Below are 22,519 nucleotides of genomic sequence, written 5' to 3' on the forward strand. Positions count from 1 at the left end.
GAAAAACAATTCAACACTCTTAAATCCCAGTTGCCTTCTCTGCTAAATGAGGCTGAATGAAATGATCTCTCAAGCCTCTTTCCAGCATTCTAGGTTCAAGATCATCTTACATGACTCCTTTGAAACATATGTCATTATTGTTAGTTCCTACTGAAAAAAAAAAAGCCTCTGAGACCGTACAGAGGAGACTGGAACAAGAGTCCACCTACCCCTTCAGACAAAAAAAAATTACAACTAAGAAAATATTGATGTGTCAAGAGAAAAATGCAACAACAAAGCCAGATACACATAAGCAAATGTCTTGTGTACATTCAGTCCAACACCCCAATTACCACAATCCTTTTTTGGGGGATACTAAAATAAGAAATGGGTATGAGCATAAAATGGAAAGCCTATTAAAGTAAGAAAATGTGCTGAATAACAACATTTGTGAAGCTCTCACATTTGTTGAACACAGATGGACCAGAAGAAAATAGATTAATACCTAAGGTGTGGAAGCCTCTCAGGATAGCTTTTATTAACTCAGAATTGCTAGTGCTATACTTCTTTGTGGGAGTTTGGGGCGTATCCAATTATTTAGTAACAAATAAAAGCTCCTGAAAAGCTGTTAAAAGTGTTTTACTGGAAAAAATTACCCTGAAACTCACATTAATTCCTTGTGTAATAAAATAGGCTAAATGAGAATCACCTAGTTTAAAGAAAAATTAAAACAAGAAATCAAGTAAAAACACCAACTGTCTGGCATATGGGCCCAAAAGATAAAATGCTTCTGTAGAGCTACATTTGTAAAAAAAAAAAAATTAAAATAATTCAACCACCAACCAAAATAATTCACTCTTAGGCCTCTTGCCATAAGAGCTTACTATGGTCTTATTATGCTTTCCTTCTTTTAGGTGAAAGTGCGATACTCTATGCTTTTATTTCAATGAACCACCATGATTTTTTGATTATTTTAACGTTTCTAGCATGCAATGTTTTCAAACATTCATTCCATAGATTCTGAAAGCTTAGATAACTTTCCTGGACAAGTTCCCTCATCTGCTTAAATCTCAGCTCTACTATCTGGTACTACTGTGTGACTTCAATAAAAGTATGTGCCCTATTCCCTCTCCTCTTCCAAACTGTCTCCTGAGGGCATGACCATCCTGGACTTCTCATTCTCACTCCTCATACCCAATCAGTTGCCAAATGTTGCCATTTCTACCTCCACATCTCTTGCATTCAACCCTGGAAATTCTCTACTCACACAACTGCCACAATAGTTCAGGTTCTCATTACTTTTTTTTTAACAGCCTCCTAACTAGTTTCCCTACTTTCAAGTCTCTTTCCACTCCAGTCTATCCTGTATAATGGTATGGATTTTACCATGTGACTCCCCTACTTAATCAACTCCAATAGCTTCTAAATGACTCTGGGATTGAATATACCTTCTAATGTTTAGCTTTGAAAGCCTTTCGTATCCTTGTCTCAGTAGCTACTGTTGACTTCATTTTTGCAATATCACTCAAATATGCCCCCTTCTCTCTACTAGCTGGATAGTTTCTCATCACCTCAACCCTGGACTATTGCTTCAGCTATGAGTTTCTGCCCACTCCAGTTCAGAGGCAAAAGTAACTTCCTAAAGTTCAGATAAAACCATATCATCCCCTACACAATAAACTCAAGTAGCTCCCTATCACCTCCAAGATAAAACATAAAATCCTCTGTCCCTGACAACCTATCCCTCTCCCCATACACATCCTGACATCTTTCCTATCTTCTGACACTTTACTTTGATCCAGTAGCACCAGCGTCTTGGCTATTACATAAACAAGATACTCCATATCTCTTGGCTTCAGGTATTTTCTCTGGCTGTCCCCTATGCCTAGAATGTACTTCCTCCTTATCTCTGCCTCCTGGCTTCCCTGGCTTTCTTCAAATCCAAACTAAAATATCACCTACTACAGGAAGTAGTAGTTTCCCAATCCTTCTTAATTCTAGCAATTTCCCTCTGTTAATTATTTATCCTGTGTATAACTATTTGTACACATTTGTTTGCTTGTTGTCTACCCCCATTAGAATGTGAGCTCCTCAAGGGCAGGGAAGAGCTTTTTGACTCTTGTATCCCCAGTGGTTAGGTGATGAAACTCTAGAATAAAACAACAATCAATACCCAAAGAAATTGGCAGTAGTACCAGTCCAGATCTTCTCTCCAGAAGTGTGCAGAGCCCAACCTAACATTAAGTCTAAAGCAGGCAGAAAGAATGAACAAATTTTAAAAAGAATTCTACCATAACAAGCTATTATAGTGACAGGGACATTCAAGACCCAAACCCAGAACTGGCCCCAAAGTATCTATAAGCAAAGTCTGAAAGGAAACACGGCTTGGGCACAAATTCAATTGAAATGTCTGGAAGAGATGAAGCAAGAGTTTAAAAAGGTTTAGTAAATGAAATGAGAATGCTAGACAGAGAAAAAATGGGAAAAGAAATGAGAGATATGGAACAAAGAATTGGAAGGGAATTAACAGCTTGGCAAAAAAGGTACAAAATCCTGCTAATCATAATGTGACATTATGAAGGAGAGTTTAAGTAGCCTTACAGAAGAATGGTGAAGGTATTTGGGCTCCTTCCCAGGTGAAAGCAAACTATTCCTGACTAGTCTCAGCCACAGGAATAGAAAAAAAGGCAATATTGTTAGTTCCATGCTATTTATCTTAGACCTGGGCTATCTGATCTAAAAAACTGACAACCAGACAAATAGGATTTGCTTAAGTGATAAATGAGAATAAATGAGATAATAAATGAAAAATAAATGAGAGGGTATTCCAAGAAGCAGAGAAAATACAGTATTCCTTGAAGTCTCAGAGGTCTGTCATAACTTGTTGATGTGTTTATTTTCAAGAAACTTTTTATTTGTATAGTTCAAAGGCCCTTTATTACCCTATTCTTAGAAAATCCAGGACTCTTTTTTACAAAGAGAAATCTTCTAGCCTCCTAAAAGCTAGGCTTTGGAAGAGGTCAAGGAAAATATCAAGTATTATAGAAAGGGGCAGAGAGCACTGCCAGCTATCTCCTTGTACTGGAAAAAAATACAGGGCTGCCTCACCCTTAGGGTCTCAGATCTTTCCTTTATCCTATTATCTTTCCTCAGATAATAAATGGTATGAATGTTGCAGCCTGGTACCACTTGATATGAGAGTATAGGAGAAAATTAGGTGTTAGGGAGTACAAGAGGCATATGGATATGGGCTGGCACATCAGGGAAAGCTTCACAAAGGCAGAGGCCTGAATGTTGGCCCTGCAGGATCGGTAGGATTTGGATGGGGCAAAGGTTTAGAAAAAACTTCTTTGGTGGATACATCCATAATCTTCCCCTCTCACACACAAAAAAAACCCCTTTCAGTTTCCTTATTTCAGTCCTCCCATTCCTTTCATCCTATTCTTCCTTTTAGGTGCTTTCGCTATATTTATTTGTTTTTTCCCCAACTTGGTTACAAGCTATCACATCACTAAGCATACATAACCTGGCACTGCACAATCTTCAAATCTGGACCCATATCAGCCCTTACTCTAAAAGTGTTCTCAAAATCACAAGTGTGGCTTGGATGGAAATCTACCACCTAGCATGCATTTCAGGGGCAACCAGTCTATTCAGCAGAAACTTAAGAGGATAGAGAATTAAAGATGTGAGAACTCTGGGAAGTAGGGACATGATGCTTTCTCGAGCTGTACTCACCATTGGTGGTTGTGTTGACATAGTATCGGCGGCCCTGAGGAGACAGGTAGCTTTGCCAGCCGGGTGGCAAAAAGGAAGTCTGATTTTCTTCTGCAGGCTGGGGGGGAACCATTCCAGGCTTCTGTTAGTGTGTGGGGAGGCAGGGGAAAAGAGAGAAAGAGAAAAAGGTCACCACACAAATTTATTTTTTCAATAGTTATAATCTGCACGGTTCAGGAAGAATGATAATCAATTGGGTCATAACTCCTAAATCATGTTAGGAAGTGTAAGATTTTCAGGCACATGCGTGGACGATGTGCTATGATGTTGAGATCTGTGTCATCATCACTTTTTGTTATGATATAACCAAGACAAAACATTGATGTGCATTAGGCAATGTCAGTCAGTCAATAAGCATTCACTAAATACCTATTATGTACCAGTAAAGGCAGCTAGGTGGCACAGTGGATAGGGTGTTAGGCATGGAGTCAGGAAGATTCATCTCCCTGAGTTCAAATCTGGCCTCAGACACTTACTAGTTGTGTAACCCTAAGCAAGTCCCTTAACCCTATTTGCCTCAGCTTCAAAAAGAGTATTAGGCACTGTGCATGAAATTACAATAGTATTGCAAAGTCCTGGCTCTCAAGGAACTCACAGTCTATTGAAGGAGATAACATGCAATATACAAAAATGCTATATACAAGATAAATTGGAAATAATCAACTAAGAGAAGGAACTATCATTAAGGTTAATCAGGAAAGGCATCTCAGAGAAGGTGACTTTAGCTGGGACTTGAAAGAAGCCAGAAGGCAGAGTTGAGGAGGGAGAGAATTTCAGGCATGGGGAGGGTGGGAGGGAACCAGTACTATGGGATTTGATTGGGAATGACAACTGAAAAGTAAGCCATGAGGCCCTGCCAGAGGATTGAGATGGATCCTGTACTACAAGCAGCCACCAATATGAGGAACATCTCCAAGGATCTGAAGCCCTGAGACCGTAAGAGCCTCCCAGAGGGCTGGAAGTATCCCACTGCCCCTTATTATTCCCCCTCTAATCTAGTCAAAGTAGCCACCTGTTCAAGCAAACTTGTTCTTAACTTTAAAATTCAAATTTAATTAACAACCATGAAAACTCTGTTAACCAGCAGAATTTCTAACTTGTGTCATTTTATTTAGTGCTACTTTACCTAAAGGGAAAGGAGAGAAGTTTGCTTGCCTTAGGGATGAAATACTTGGTCTATGGGGCTAAGTTATTGGGGCAAAGTGAAAGGCCTAGGAATGAACTGTTACAAGTGTGGCTAAGAATTAAAAAAACTGAGACACAAACAAATAAATGAATGAATAGCAAAATAAATAAATAGGCATATGCATAAACACACAGAGACAGATGATAACAATAACTCCAGAAACTAATGTGAGCTCAGGAAGGCATTTTCCTTTCCCTCTTCCCACAGAATGATGTTTGGGTAGGAAAGAATGTCATATTCCTGTGAAGGGAGGGGATATAAGCTGCTTGGAAGGGGCAAACCAACCCCTAAGCAGATGGAGAAGTGACACACGCAAAGGAGGAGCAAGTTGCTGATGTCTGAGCATGCCCAGACAGGTGCTGAAACTCAGGAATGACTGACAGCCCAATCTGCCTAGCTCACCCACGCCACCTGGTGGATTGTTTACAATAATGTAAATAAAAGCAATACTAAACAATATCCAAAGTCAGATTAATTAATATGATCAGTCTAGAAGACAAATAATGAGGTCAAAAATACCACTTTGCTACTCTCAGGAAAGAGGCAGGGGAACAACGGTTAGAGAATGTTGCATATTCCATCCGAAACTTTCATAGGTGAAACTTCTGGGCCTGGAATCAGGGTGATATGAGCTCAAATACAGCCCTAGACACTTACTAGTTATGTGATTCTGGTCAAACCATTTAACTTCTGTTTGCTTTGGTTTCCTCAACTGTAAAAAGGGGGTAATAATAGCACCTACACCCAGGTTGTAGTGAGGATCAAATAAAGTAATATCTGCAAAGTGCTTAGCATAGTGCCTGGCACAGAAAAGGCACTATATAAATGCTAGTGATGATGATGATGTCACTTGGGTTTACCTAATTGCTTCTATTCCAAATGAGGGAAGGTTCAGAGAGGCCAGAATATGACTTAGGTTTAAAAAAAAAAAAAAGAGGCTTCACTAAAACTACTTGATTAAATAAAGACAAACTGCCTGAGAATACGTTGATGTTCTGATAGTGCACTATGAAAAAAGACAAAAGCAAGGCAAAGGCCATGGCTATAAAAGGGAGGTATCCCTTTCAGTCCCATGCCCAAAGGCAACAACAGTCAAGACAAGCACGGAACTGGCAAGAAACCACAACCCCTTGTAAAGTTCTTTATACAGCTGACATGATCAGCTCCTCTCCAACCAGGTGTAACCACAACTCCTTGGAGAATCCTTCAGAACTATAACAATATGTGGGAGAGTGCCAAGGGTGAGCTCTCAATGGTTGGCATGAAAGTTTTTAAGGGGAAGGATTCATGCTTACAGATCACTCAGTAAAATTACAAAAGAAAATAAACATAATAAAGTAAGGTCTCCACTGCCTGGGATCTTAGGAGCAGCAGACTCTGCACAGGGTCCCTATCTTTTTTAAGTGGAAGGATTACAGTTTACAGAACTCTCAGGCAGATTAAAAAAAAAGTGGTCAAAGTTTGTGCTGCCTTAAAAGCAGCAGACTCTGCACTAGATGGTGGTCAGAGATGGCAGAGATGACCTTAAAACAAACAGCATTTCCTTTTTCTCACTTAACAACACTGAATCTACCCACAGACCAACTACCATTTTATCCTAAGTGGTGGTTGCACAGACTTCCTGGCAATATTAATGGAGGTAAGGGACGAGTTGCTTCTAATCTGGCTAATGGTATAGACTACAACTACTTGGTAGAGGGTCCCATTTTGAAGATAGACTACTGGTCTCCACATTCCCCTTTAAGCATACATGAATTACTAGGTGGTAAAGCTAACATCTTCCAACCACAAAGCAAAGTGCTTGACATATTAGAAGTATTTAATAAATGTTTGTTCACTTGATTAGACTTGATAAAGATCTGGTATATAAATAATATAGGCTTCTGTGTCCCCTCCAGTTTACTTTCTTTCAAAAGGTATTCTTCAAAAGAAAGCCCAAAGAATATCAATCTAAATCAAAAAGCTGAGATCTGGGGTCCACTACCTCAAGAAAGATAAAATAAATCTCTTTTCCTCCTAGCCCTTCCCTTGTCCAGCTGCAGGAAGTCCTCATCCACACAAGGATAGTAGAATAGGTCAAACTAAATCATAGGTGTTTTTTGTCTTTCTTTCTATTATATCCTTTATGGATAGGAAGACAGGTACATCCTCTTTTTTTCTTAAGAGATCTAGCTAGTGAACCAATCATGGAATACTAGATTTTTGGTTCCTATTTGCTTAGCAAAGCATTTTACAAATATTATCTCATTTTTTCCTCACAACTACCCTGAGAGGTAGGTGCTATTATCATCTCTATGTTATAAAACGGATAGCTAGAATTTACGGAGTGCTTTAAGGTTTGCAAAGAAGATTATCTTATTGTATCTACACAGCAACTCTGGGAGTTGGTGCTATTATTAGCCCCATTTTACAGATGAGGATTAGTCACCATGCACTTGCTCACCAGTGTGAGCACAGACCTGCTCATACCCTCTGCCTGGATGGAATGACTTGGCATTCTTATTTCTACCTAATGAATCCTTCAAGATCCAGCTGAAATGGGTATATCTTCTAAACAATCTGATCTTCCAAAAGGAAATGATGTTTCCTTCAACACTGAAACAGTACTTTGCATGCTCTTCTGCAAGTTTTATGTTATTTTTTTTTTTCCTCTTTCTATTTTCTTAAGTACAGGCACTGGTCCCTTTCCTTCCCTTACTCTCTGTCGTGCCTACCTCTACTCCCCATACAATCCCTCACAGCAGAGTGCCTATAATAATAAATGTTTGTTGAATTTCATATTTAATTATATTCCCATGTTTGTACGGGGTCTCTGAATGTCATGCTTTTTAATATCTTCCTTATGTTAGAGCTATGGCTTGCTGTCCTTAAATATATGTCTATTCAAGTTAAACTTTTAAATGTGGCATAGTTGGTAAAAAGGCAAACCACAGAGTCCAAAAGATGAATTTGAGTCTCAACTCTGGAATACTGGCTGTGTGACCCTGGACACATTATTTAATACTTCACTGGCCTAGGCAGCTCTAACAGGTTGCCGAACAGGTGACTGCCAGCATTGGTAGAGGAAGTTTCCTCGTTGTGAGTTCACGCACTAATGGAATAAAAAGTGCTATCTAAAAATAAAATTACAGTCAGTTCAATATTGTTCATAACTACCTAACTGAAAAGAAAGGATTTGGTGAGTGAGGCTAGGAAAGGGGTACATCACATTCTTCAATATACTGGAGTAAAACAACCTGCTGCATTGTAGAGAAAAAGTAGCAAGTTGTCTGAGATTTATTTTCTCCTTCTCAGTCCCTGACTATTGAAGCTTTGGAAGTTAAATCATTTTCTAGTCATATCAAAGATAGTGGCTAAAATCTGTGGAATACTAGAGTGGAGAATTTGAAAAAAAAAAAAAGATTTTGAGTTTACTATGAATAGGAAACTAAAGCATAGAACACAAGTTGTGGAAAAGAAATGTAAGAATGATTTTGTATATTAAATCAAACCATAGACTTATAGTTGGCAGGAAGTTCAGAGTTCATCTAGTATAATTCCCTCACTGTATAGATAATAAAAACTAAAGCCCAGGGCGGTTCAGTGACCTGTTCAGGTGGCACAATGAATAGAATGTTGGGCCTGGAGTCAGGAGGATCTGAGTTCAAATCCAGCCTCAGACACTTATTCTCCATGTGATCCTGGGCAAGTCACTTAACCCCTGCCTGCCTCAGTTTCATCTTCCATAAAATGGGAATAATAATAGCATCTACCTCCCAGGGTTGTTGTGAGGATCAAATGAGATAAATAACTATAAAGCACTTAGCACAGTGCCTGGCACATAGTAAGCACTATATAAATGTTAGGTTAAGTTTTCTGAGGTGAAAGATCAATTTCTCCAAGGCGTGATTCATTCCTTCATTTGCTTTTTCCTTCCTTTATTCATTCTAAGGACATTCCAGTTCTAAATGGATGATCCTGTGATCCGTGTTGCTATGAATGCACCAGAGTCTATCAGGAGTGGGTATCCTGTGGTCTTGAGTCCACATGTGACCCTCTAGGTCCTCAAGTGCAGCCCTTTGATGGAATTCAAAGTTTGTTGAAAAATAAAAGTAGCTGAACAATAAATGGAAGTAACCCAAATCTCTGGATGGGAACAAAGAATATTGAGTAATAGAAGAAATAAGAGTAGTTGAGTTGGGAATGTGATATACAGAAACTCAGAACTAAACCAGGACCCAGGAAATCAGATGAGAGCTCCTACTTCCCTTTGGCCTCATGGAAAATTAGGGGAAGTAGAACCTGGACTAGCTGTTGAAACAGTAGGTGGGTAGAAACAGAATACAGTCTAGTCAGTAAACACAGAAAGTGTACTCAAACTGAGGGCTCTCTGCTTCTGAAATGGACTATGTTTACTATATGTTCTTAAGCTCGCCAAATCATTTTAGTTGTCTTCAAAATTTTGCAAAAGAAGAAAGAATTACTTGAGTGTCTGCTGTAACACCTCTTCAAAAGTGTTTAAATTGGCCTTTTTAAGTGCTGTATTTTCAGGAATTTTGTGATTCAGTCTAAACTTTCAATTTTACTTAATTTTTCCCTAATAGTACTTTTCCACTTACGTGTGAAGCTCGTTTTCAACATTCACTTTTATAAGATTTTGAGTTTCAATTTTTTTTTCTCCCTTCCCCTCCCTATCTCTCCTCTGCACCCAAGACTGTATGCAATGTGATATAGGCTATACACGTACAACCGTATTGAACGTATTTTCATAGTAGTCATTAAACTTTCAATTTTAAATAGAAAGAAAGAAGAATCTATGTTTGAGGTCAGATCAAGGGGAAGAGAACAGAGGCAGTGGAACAGAAGCAGAAAGCATTAAACATACGTAACTCATACTAAGCATGAGAGAGGAAAAAGTATAAGAAAAAAGGAAAATACACAATTGATAATCCTAGCTGTGACTGTGAAAGGGATGAACTCACCCATAAAACAAATGAGGATAGCAAAGAGAGGGAGAAAAACAGATCAATGAATTGAGCATGTAACCAAGATGGTGGGAGGGGAGAAAGAAAAATAACAAATTTTAAAAACCCAATTAAACACCAAAATAGAAATTCCAAAAGTGAAAGAAGAGGTTAACAAAATTACAAAAAATAGTGCATTGATGAATAAAAATAGTAGCTTTTTTTTAATCAACTTATTTGACTTTTAAAACATAAAGAGAAAAGGCAAATTAGCTGTCTCAAAAATGAAAAAGAAAATTCAGAAACAAATGAAAAAATCAAGTAAATTATTAGAAACTATTTTACCCAATTATTTAGCAATAAAACTGACAACTGAAATGAATGGATATTTACAAACATATGAAATGCACAGAATAACAGAATAAGAAAGCATTTAATCCAATCTCAGAAAAAGAAATTGAAAAAACAAAAAATGAATTTGCAAAGAAAAAAACAAAAAAACAAAACCCAAGACCAGATGATTTACAAGCAACTTCTATCAAAGGACAATTAGTTCCAATATTAAATAAACTGCAAAAATAGAAAAAGAAGGGACCCTGCCAATTTTTTCCTGATACAAATGTGGTTTTGATACCAAAATCAAAGAGAGACAAAAGAAAATTATAGGCCAATAGTCTACACACTTAATGAATATCAATACAAAAATATTAGGAAAGAAGATACAACAAACTGAAAAGATTATACACCATTATCATTTTGGATTTCTATAAGAATATAGGGTTGGTTCAATATTAGGGAAATAGTAAACATGATAGACCATATTAATAACAATGAAAGTCACAGGATTATATCAATAGATGCAGAAAAGGTTATTGATAAAATACAACACCCATCTCTATTAAAAAGAGCAACAGCAACACTAAAAAAGGAATAAAGGGACCTCACCTTAATAAGGTAAATAATATCTATCTATAACCAAGAGCCAGTATAAAATGTAAAGGACATAAACTAGATGCCTTTCCAATAAGATAAAGGATAAAGCAAGGATATTCACCATCACCACCACTACATTTGTATATGATCACATACATATATATACACACACATGCACATATATACTTACATATATGCATACACATATGTATATACACAATACGTATATGTAATACATACATATCTCACTATATTTGATATAGTATATATCACTATATTTGATATAGTGCTAGAAATTCTGGCTATAACAATAAGACAAGAAAAATAGATTGAAGGAATATGCATCAGAAAAGAGGAAACAACATATCTCTGAAGATAACATGATGATGTACTTAGAGAACGCTAAAAAAATCACTATAAACTTAAATGAAATAATAATTTCAGAAAACTTCTAGAATAAAAAATAATAAACATTCCTGTATATTCAAAACAAAAATCAACAAGAAGAAATAAAGAAATTCCATTCAAAATAACTACATAATGTTCTATTACATATGTGGAAATACTAACCTTATTTGATGCTTGATTTAAGAATTTTTAAATTTCCTTTAAAAAAAATGCATGGTAGACTTAAAAAAAATGAAGTATACCTAGTAGTGAGATGATTAAGGAGTTAATTAGGAGCACATTATTGAAGCGTATTTGGACTTTGCATAAAATGCCTTCCAATAAATATACATATACATGTAATAAATGACACACACATGAATGTGTATAATATAGCATATAAACATGTGTTTGTATTTTATATGACATATATACATACATACATACACACATATATTTGCATTAATATAAACATTTACGTATTTATGTGATTAATAGAAGATTACTTCTTGGTAAATCTATCAGAACAACATCATAGAAATGAAAAGAGCGGCTTTTTCTGCATTAAGATGTGTATTTTCAGTTCCTGAAGGTACTTCTGAATGATGCTGAGAAAAGATAGATATAAAGACACCAAGTATGGAGTTGGAGGATCTGGATTCATCTGCTAACCCTGCTACTTGATACCTTGGTCAAGGCACTTCCCCCTTATGGGCCTCCATTTCCTCATCTATAAAATGAGGGGATAGTTCTAGGTTGCTGCTGAAGACCTTTTTGACTCTGAATCTGATAATCTTAGAATTGAATAGAATAGAACAAACTTTTTGGTAGGTTTTGTAGCTGATAGCTGTGATATGAATCAGCCATAAATAAAATTTAACAACAAAAACTACAAAGACCCTAGACACTGCATGCAATTACCCTCAATGACCAGCCTACCTGAAAACCCCTTCTAACTCTTGGTAAGAAATGGTCTTCTAGATAACAAGGTTAGAAACTGATGTATGACTGTCAAAATGACACCAGTGTGACTCTTGTATCAAGCTGTACTATTGTCATCATCAAAAATGCTTTCATGATCACAGGATTATTCCAAAAGAATTACACAGGCAATAAACTCTTGCTGCTAACATCCCTCCTCCATGCCCCATGTGCTTACCATCTAGTCAAGACACAGAAAACTTTAAACAAAAACTCAAATGAGCAGGAAAGGCAAATGAGCAGGAAAAGCACATGCATTAAATAGAAGGTAAGAGCCTCATAGAGAGGAGCATCTAATTGGGGTAAAGAATGGTAAAAATGAGGATGGTGGGGCTCTATATCTGGAAAAGACTTGGTAGGAGGTGAAATGTTAAGACTTATTTGATTGATGATGGAACAGGGTGAGCCTTATGAGAATCTGCCAACCCCTATGATGTAACCTCAAAGGACCCTGGCCTAAAACATTTCTCTTTCAAAGATGCCTGACATTCTACCATTAGATATCCGTTTCTTTGAGACCTGAAAGTGTTGAGTTTTTTTTGTTTGTTTCCAGGAATTCATATATTAAAATGCACATATATGTAGAAAATCCTAGTTGAGATCTTAACTAGTTGACCACCAAGTAAAAGATCAAGATAGTTACTAGAAAGAGAAATGAGATAAAAGAGGAGGGATCTAAAGAGAAATCTGTCTTATTTCATAATTTTGTCCTGATGGTAGGACTTTTCAGGTCTAAAACGCTTCTTGGGAGAATACTAGGGGGCAGTAGTAAGCTAAACATACAACATACAGGGGCTCCTCCTTCCGACTCCTTTCTCCCTCCTCCCACATACATATCTTTTCATGTGAATTCAAAGAACAGGAAAAGGGAAGTCCCTCAAAGTTTCTCTTCCCACTAGGGACCACAAACTCTATTTCCCTTGCTCTGACAATCATCTCCCTGTTTCAAATGACACAGCAGCCAAGGTCTCAGTAGAAGCCTGTCTTAATGGAAAAGAGTATTGGGTTTGGTATCAGAAGACCAGGAGTAGATCGCACCTCAGCTATTTATAACAAGTCTCACCCTGAGGTAGTTCTTTCTTTCACTGTTTGGGATCCTAATTTTTTCCTCCATAAAATGAAAAGTTTGACTAGATGATCTGTCTCTTAACGACCTTTCTAAATCTAGCATTCTCTGATCTCAACTCAATTTCAAATCTAGCATTCTTCAATTTGAACTTGAAATTAAAATAAAATATTTGTTAATTAATTAATAAGTAATTGCTTACAGAGCACAAAGTACTGTACTAGGCCTAAGAGAATAAAATCATTTGATAAGAAGAGGGCCTTGCTCTCATACAACCCATAGTTCAAGGTGGTGAAAGGGGATTTGACACATACATAACTTAAAAAAAAAAAAAACTTAAAAATACATAAGGCCATAAGAAAAGAGCAAATAAAAAGCTATGTGGGGTACATAGGGCATTTCTGGCTCTTACTACTTCTCAATTGGCAATGCTAATTATTACCTAAGAAACATTCCCTAATTTCATCTTGAGTGAATTTGGGCCAGTCATTCCTTGGGGTTCAGTTTGCAACATGAGGCTTCAGTTAGACATGAGGATTTTTAAGGTTCCTTATAGTTCTGACAAGATTCTGTGTGTCTTTGGATAAATCAAAATATTGAGACTGAGACTTCATTTCAGGAGGTTCCAATAGACATCATGACTTCACTACTAAGATATTTTTAGTGGGAAAAGCACCGGATCTAGAAGTTAGAAAATCTAGATTCAAATCCAGGCTCTCTCATTTATCTTGGGGGACTCACTTAATAGTCCTAGGCCTAAATTTTCACATGTGTAAAATAAGAGGCTTGGAATAGATAATCATTAAGGCCTCGTCTAGTTCTAAATCCAGGATCCCCTAAAGCAGAAAAGTTATGTGGACCTTGAGAGACAAGTACCTACAATTTAATCTCAGTGACCACTCAGTAATTAAGATTCCCTCCAAACTCCTATATTTAATTGTTTCCTCTTAAGGAAAAGATCTCCATTTCCTTTCCCAGTGTTCCTTTATTGCTGTTCTTTACTGCTTTTCCCTGAAATTTGTCAATAATTTCTTATGGAGATAGTGACTTCAAAATGGGCCTTTTAAGTTTTAAGTCTCTCTGTGGCTGGCTTGCTCTCTCAGAGTCAACTCTAAATGTCAAGCACAGTAATTTGTATTTGATCATAAAGGTATTAAAAGAATCACTGGGGTTTGATGACATGAAGGACACAGGAGTGTTTATTAAAGAAGACTCAGAGGAATATGATTATTGTTTTTAAGTACTGTATTTATGAAGGGCTATAACATGGAAGGGGAATTTGGGGGCAGATAGGTGGCACAGTGGATAGAACACCGGCCCTAGAGTCAGGAAGACCTGAGTTCAAATTCAGAACCTTGACACTTAACTAGCTGTGTGACCCTGGGCGAGTCACTTAACCCCATTGCCTAGCAAAAAACAATAAAAACAAACAAACAAAAAACAAACGAAGAAGGGGAATTAGTAGAGTTCTGTTTGGCTCCAGGGGCCAGTAATGGGCATGAGCTATGGAAGCTCTTGATTGTATATAGATAGTATTTGCCATATTAAGGAAAGGTCCATTTATTGCTCTGCTTTTTTAGTGTTGTTTTTAATAGATATGGGTGTTGTATTTTCTCAAAAGTCTTTTGTTGCAGCTATTGATATGATCCTGTGACTTTTATTGTTCTTGTTATTAATATGGTCTATTATGTTTACCATTTTCCTAATATTGAACCAACCCTACATTTCTTGTAGAATTTCTATCCAATTGGATCATAGTGTATAATCCTTTTGTTGTATCCTCTTTGCTAGTATCGATATTCATTAAGACTGTTAGACTATTGGTCCATAGTTTTTTAACTTGAACATTGAACTCTTTTGAACTTGCTTGCCATCCTTCTAGTCCCCAAAGTTCACAAGTTTAGTGTCATCCTCAACTCATCCAATTCTTTGCCAAATCTTTTTCTCTTCAACATTTCTGGAATACATCCCCTTCTGTCCAGTCAGAAAGACACCAGGTTGAGGTCATTTATTAAGTATCTACCACATTAGGCACTGTGCTAAGTGCCAGGGGTAAAAATAATATTCCTACTGTTATATCCTACTATTATATCTCTACACTCAAGGACTTTACATTCTAATGGGGGAAGATAATACATAAAAGGAAACTGAAAAGTGGGGGTATGGAGTGGCATTTTGGAAGAATGGGGGCATGGTGATGCTACCCAAGATTATCTGAAACTGTCTCTTTTGTCATTTCCTAAGACATCATAATATTTTATTACATCTATTAACTATATTTTTAATTTTTCAATTTTAAAAATTTGTTGAAAAATGATTTTTAAAAATAATATTTAAAATTGTTCAATCCTTCAATTGTCTAAGAAGCCAGCTAAGGCACACCCTTGAATTCTATATCTTCTCTAAGTTTGTTTTGCTTGTGACTATTTTCTTTTGGGTATTAACCTTCTTATCCCCCCACTTTTTGTTTTTCTGTTGTGTTTTATGTGAGATCTTAGAATACAATATCCTAAAAGGCAAAAGAGATAGACTTAAACTGAAGTTGAGTTTAATCCTACATGAAAAAAAAAAGACACCAAACTCTGCCTGTTCAACTTTGTTTCGCTTGAGAGTAAGATTCATTAGATACCAATTCCTTTATACCCTTTGCTCTATGCTTGCATTCTCTTACTACCCATTGATGAGAAATAGAAAGTTCCTTCCCATTCTTCCTCCTTTCAGTACTAATATATTCCTTTTACCTTCTCTTCTCTTTTCCTCTTTCAAAAGCTTGGGGGCAGGGAGGAGGTGAATGGGACAATTTACCCCTATCACCTGTTTTGCTTATTTAACTCTCTAAATATCCTTTGAAAACATTTAGGTTTTGAATGGATACTTATTTCTTCTCTCACTATTAGAATGCTAGCATTATATTATGATAGAGCTCCTTCTAACTACTCAAATAAATTCGTCTTTCTAGGTTTCTTTGAATTTCTATTTCAAAGTTCCTATCAGTTTTAGTTTTTTCTTTAGAAATGCTCACAAATCCACTGTCACATTAAAGGTCCATTTTCTTAGGTTTGCAGGCTAAGTTATTTTTGGTTTTAAGCATTTTTCTTCTACCTTGTGGTATATTTCATTCTAATATCTCCTCTCACTTATAAGAAAAGCTGCCAGGCCTTGTGTGACTCTGAATGTAATTCTCTGGTACTTGAACTACATCATTTTGGATGCTTGCAGTATTTTTCTGACATAGGAGCATAGGAGCTTTTCCTCATGTGGGTCCTTCTAGGATGTGATAGGTAGATTCCTTCTAACTTTGTTTTGCCCCAGATTTTTTTTTTCACGTTTTAAAACTTTCAAATAATTAAAATCACTTGAATGCTAATTAATTACATTTTACAGCTTGCTAAGGTACCCTGATACAGCTTTGCATTTCATGCTGTTAACTAGATTTGCTGTAATCCCACCCAGGTTCTTCTTTCACCCAGACAGTTAGATGGGAAAGTACCAGTAAGATGCAGCGTCAGTAATTCTTACTTCTTTTGATGTTGAAAGAAGCTTCACAGTCATTTAACCTTTTCCCAACATCTTTGTATCCTACGAAATCATACAGCTAAAATAAGAAAAATAAAGAAGACATTGCTTGTGGGATCATGTACAGTACATATTGGGGAAGAACAATTTCATTGCATTGTAAATACTTGCTTCTCTGATTCAATTGATTCTTTGGAAGGCAGTAGTTGCTTCTCCTGTGTTTTTCTATATTCTTGAAATTAGACTTATCAGATATCTGAATCTCAGACATACCTGATTAGTCAGACATCTTTCCAGATTAGGTAGTGATGGGTGAAGGCACATAGTAAGTCTGGTCACTAAGGTAACTGCTCTGGAATGTATTTCTCTTCTGCTTCTAATAGATACAGACAGTTTTCATTTTCTTGAAATATGGGGTCCAGGCTATTTTTTTAAAAGTCAGTAGTTTTCCGGGAGTCTACTAATTCTTAAAATTGCTCTCCACCTGTTTTCCAGATCAGTTGTTTTTTCTTTTATATCAGTTATCAGTCATTTTCTGTAATTTTTTCAATCTTTTGATTTTGTTCTAATATTTCTTTCTAAAAAAAATGAATTTATTTTTAGCATTCTTTCTTTATCAAATTGAGTTGCAAATTCTCTCTCCCTCCCACCCCACTCCCCTCCTACTGAGAAAGCAAGAAAAATTATACTTATTATACATGTGAAATTATACAAAACATGTTTCTATATTAGACATTGGGAAAAAGCAAGATATTTAGACTTCAGTTTGCAATCAGAGTTCATCAGTTCTCTCTCTGGAGGTAGATAGCAATTTTTCATCACGAGCTCTTTAAAACCATCTTGAATCATTGTATTGATGAGAGTAGCCAAGTTTTTCACAGGTGATCATCGTTACAATATTGCTGTTCTGTACACAATGATTCCCAGTTCTCCTCACTTCACTTTGTATCAGTTCATATAGTTCTTGCCATGTTTTTTATGAAACCATCCTATTTTATTAAATATCAAATCCTCTATTTCACTAAATATTCACTTTTTCCCCTGAAGGATTATACTTAGTTTTTCTGGGTAGCTGATTCTTGGCTGTAATCCTAGCCCCTTTGTCTTCCAGAATAACATATTCTAAGTCCTCCACTCCATTACTGCGTAAACAGCTAATTTTCATGTGATACTACTGACTGTAGCTCCCCAATATTTGAATTGTTTCTTTCTGGCTGCTTGCAATATTTTTTCCTCAACCTGGAAGCTATGGAATTTGGCTATAATATTCTTGGGAGTTTTCATTTTGGGATCTCTTTCAGGAGATGATCAGTGGATTCTTTCGATTTCTATTTTACCCTTTGGATCTAAGATGTCAGGAAAGTTTTCCTTTATAATTTCTTGAAATATGATGTCTAGGCTCATTGAGATCATGGCTTTCAGGTAGTCCAATAATTCTTTAAGTATCTCTCCTCAATCAGTTTGTCAGGTCAGTTGTTTTTCCAACAATATATTTCACAATTTCTTCTGTTTTTTCTTTTTTTTTACTGTTTCATTGGAATTTTTTGGAGTCATCAGCTTCTTTTTGCCCAATTCTACTTTTTAAGGAGTTCTTTTTTTCAGTGAATGTTTGTACCTCCTTTTCCATTTGGTGTATTCTGCTTTTAAAGGAGTTCTTTTTTATTTTTTTAGTGAATTTTTGTGCCTCTTACCATTAAGCCAATTCTGTTTTTTAAGGTGTTATTTTCTTCAGTATTTTTTTGTGTACCTCTTTCCCTAAGCTGTTGATTCTCTCACTCTCATTCCTTTTTCCCAATTTTTCATTTTTCTTTAACTATTCCAGGAATTCTTGTTTGGCTTGGGTCCAATTAGGATTTTTCCTTTTGAGACTTTACTTGTAGCTGTTTTTGCTTTGTTGTCTTCTTTTGAGTTTATGTCTTGATCTTCCCTGCCTCTGTACTAGCTTTTTATGGTCAAGTTCTTTTTTTGTTCTTTGCTCATTTTTCCAGCCTATTTCTTGACTTTGAATTTTATGTTAATGTTAGGCTTTTTTCACCTGGGGGTGGGGAAACACCAACCTAAGCTTTCAGCCTTTTTATGCTGCTGTTTTCTGAGCTACTTTTTTTTGGGGGGGGGCGAGGTCTGCAAGTTTTTGGTGCTTCCAAGGTAGGGTGATCCAGGGAAAGGCGTGGTCACTGCTTTCCTAGTCTATCCTCTGGTCTTTACCCAAGAAGGGTACCTGTTCCCTTGCAGCCAAAAGCACTAGTGCTCCTTTCTGCCTTTGAGGTGGAATCAGAGCCCCTGTTCCCTTGTGACTGACCAGAAGCCCTCCTGTCCACTAAAACTGCTACCTAGAACTGCATTTGAGCAATAGAGTTGCCAATTGGCACCCAGTGCCCAGCCCCCTCTAATCTTTTTCTGACCAGTTGTCTGACCCCTTCACCATCTCTGGACTCAAGAGTTCTAGAAGCTGCTGCTGCTGCCGCTGTGCAGCCACCTCCAAGGTTCACTGCTAGTGCTGCTGCTGTGCTCCAGGCCCCAATGTCACAGACCACTCCCACTGACCCCTTAAGTTGTCTTAGGCCGGAGAAATGTCTCACTCTGACCTTCTGTTGACTCTGTCATTCCAAAATTTGATTTGAGGAGTGATTTTAAAGTTTGGAGAGAAATGTTGGAAGAATTCAACTAAGTCGCTGCCTGTACTCTGCCATTTGGGCTCTGCTCCCTATTCTAATATTTCTTGCTGACTCAGAGTAATTGATTTCTGTTTGTCTGGTACAGTTTTCAAGGAGTCTGTTTTGGGTAAGGTTTACCCCCTTTCTCTTGTAAGTAACCTATTTTCTTTTTAATTCTTCCTCTAGACCTTTTCTTTTTTTAAATCTCTCACTTCATGTATTCCAAGAATTTATGTAGTTGTTATGAAAAATCAATTTGTTCTCTTTGAGTCTGTACTTGTTGCTATGGAGTCATTTACTCCTTCTTTTGAGGAATTTCTAGATGTGAAGTAACAGCTTTGTTTTGTGAACTGGAGATTTGTGCCAGGGCCCAGCTTTACTTTCTGCTGCACTTTGGTTGGCCCTGCTTGCGCTCACCCTGGGTTGCCAGGGTTCCTGCTCTGACCTCCATCTTCCAGAGCTGGACCTCCCTGGATCCTTGAGTTTCACAGCACTGGATCTACAGAACATTCTCTGGCCTCTCAGGACAGGTTGTTAAGGATCTCAGAGGCCCCAGGGCCTGGGTTGTTTTGGTCTAAGTGACTTACTGGTTGCTGCCCAATTCCACTCACCACTCTTTAGGGCTTATAAGGTTCCCATTGCAGGCTTTCTGATCCCCTAGGGCTTTTTCAGGAAAGGCTTCCATTTTTGCTGCCTCTGGACACAAAGCCTTGAAGGCTACATGTGGCCTATATTGGTTATGCTGGGAGGTGACTGTGCATTGACACGGGCCTCCTTTCCTATTTATACTTAGGCATCTGGCTGACATTGTGAGCAGTTCTAGAGTAAAAGAGGTCACTTAGTATAAGTTTCTCCTGAGTTTTTTTATTATCTAGTCTGAGTTTTCCTGGAGTAGGTATGTGAGAGCTGGGTAGTCTGTCTATTGTTCAGGCAACCATATTGGCCAAAAGCCACAATGTCCAAAATTGGTCTCTCTAACTCATTTCCCTCAGCTTCAATTCATCCTCCATTCAGCAGCCAAAGTGGTTCTCTTAGAGAATTAGATCTTCCCATATCATTCTTTCTCTGACTCTAGTTGTAAACTACAATAGTTTCCTATTATTTCCATGTTCAACTATAAAGCACTTTGTTGGTTATTAAAGCTGACCCCTTCCTACCTTTCTGATCTTTTGACTCCTCTCTTGTTATTTGTTCTTGAAAAGGACCAATGACATCATGAGGGCGATGTCTTGACTTGCTCATGAACTGTATTTGAGTGAGGCAGAGCTGTGCAAAGTCATCAGCCTCTCTCTCTCCTCAAGAGTCACTGGAGTACACTGGCAAGGCAAAGGTAAAGAGAACTGGAGATAGCCCAGGATGCAGTGGGTGACCTTGGCCTTTCTAAATTAAGGCCTTTCCCAGGTCTCAGTTTGTCTGAGGACACACCCATTCAATGACTAAAGGCTAGATTAAAAAAAGATGATACAATTTACTATCCTAAAGATGGCCCTCCCTGGCCAGAACAGAAAACAACAATTATTTACACTCATACTAAGTCATTAAAACCTAAAACAATGAGCAACAGAAGCTAGGGCTGGGCTTATTGGAGTCCATTAGATGAAAGCCAGAATGATTTGGGTTAAAACACAATGGGCTTTTTTGAAGCCTGTTTTTCAGAGCTATATTTCAAGAACTCAAAAATAAAAACTGCACAGGACAAAAGTAAATTGTCCCAACTTTTTGAAACAAATAATAAAGGAGGAGAAGGAGAAGATATAAAAGCAGCATTTCCCAACTTCTGTTCAAATTGGCAGGTTGGGTCTCCAGAGGGCAGCTACTACTACTCTCAGATAACATGGTAAAGACAGTTAATACTTCTCCTTCTCCTGAGACTCCCCTCTACACATTCAACAATAGAGCCATATTGTCCTACACTTGACAGTCCATCTATATGCCTTTATACTGGCTGTTGCTCATGGCCTGAATGCTCTCATTTCTAACATCCAATTCTTTGAATTGCTAGTTTCTTTGAAGACAACTCAAGGGGGCAACTTGTCTAGGAGGTACTTCCCACAGTCCCTATAGCTGTTAGTGCCATCCCTTCTAAGGTTATATTCAATCTAGTCTGTATATCTTATATGTTTGTCTCTTATGTGTGGTTGACATATGTTTATCTTGTATGTCTCAGTCATATATGTTGAAACATAAGCTCCTTTAGGGCAGGGACAGTTTTTGCTTTTTCTTCATATTGCCAGCACTTGTATAGTTCCTATTGACATAGAGTGATAATAAGCATATAATAAAAGTTAAAGCCTCCAATAAAAAATGAGATTTACATGCCTTTTGGAGGGGAGGGCACTTGACTCAGGATTTAAAAACTGGAACAGTAAAGGTGATGAGTACTCTAAGTATGTTGGAGGTAAATGTCCTCAAAGTTCTATTGTATGTCTTAAGGACTCTAATTGTACATTTTTTTAAATAATCATTCCAAATATTCTGTAATGCATTCTTACAGAACTACTTGCCTCTAGGAAGGTTGTCCTATTGTACTAAAAGGAACTATTTATGATAAATCCAGAACAGGGAGAGAAGAATGTACACGCTTTACCTGTAAACCTTGGAAAAAAAACTGTATATCTTCTGCCTTAAAAAAAAGTTAATTAACCACCAACTGTCTGTTGGGTATCTTGTCCTGTAGTCATTAAAACTCAAAATGTTCAAACCATAATCTTTCCTCCCAAACTCTACTTTCTTCCAAACTTCCCTATTATTGTCAAAGGCACCAACCATCTTCCCAGGAGCTCAGTCTTGCTGCTGCTCTTGAGTCTCCTCTCATACTCACTTCACCTATACAATCTGTTGCCAACTCTTGTCATTGTTCTTGTGCACAAGTGCATGCACACACACACTCCCACACCCACACCCACACTATTCCATCTCCTGTATTCATTCCTATGCACTGAAAATTCTTATCCCTGGATTGCTTTCTCTCTCTCCTTCTTACTATCTGTCTCTGTCTCTCTCTCCATGGCTCAGTATGTAGGAAGGGAAAACAATCCATTCAGAAATTAAAGTAATAAAAAGATATTAATTAAATAAGGTTAAAATAACAAAAATT

At 37.3% G+C, this 22,519-nt stretch overlaps 1 protein-coding gene across 4 annotated transcripts in view; it reads right to left on the minus strand.

Moving 5' to 3' along the window:
• GAS7 (growth arrest specific 7) overlaps window positions 1-22,519 on the minus strand; it is a 282,466-nt gene that overhangs the window by 116,676 nt on the left and 143,271 nt on the right. For all 4 annotated transcript variants that reach the window (XM_027850132.1, XM_027850135.1, XM_027850134.1 and 1 more), the window contains exon 2: window positions 3,718-3,838. In XM_027850132.1, coding sequence (XP_027705933.1) covers window positions 3,718-3,838 — 121 coding nt within the window. The remainder of the gene's footprint in view (window positions 1-3,717; window positions 3,839-22,519) is intronic.

Source organism: Vombatus ursinus, unplaced genomic scaffold, assembly GCF_900497805.2.
Source record: "Vombatus ursinus unplaced genomic scaffold, bare-nosed wombat genome assembly UNPS02008996.1, whole genome shotgun sequence".
NCBI lineage: Eukaryota > Metazoa > Chordata > Mammalia > Diprotodontia > Vombatidae > Vombatus > Vombatus ursinus.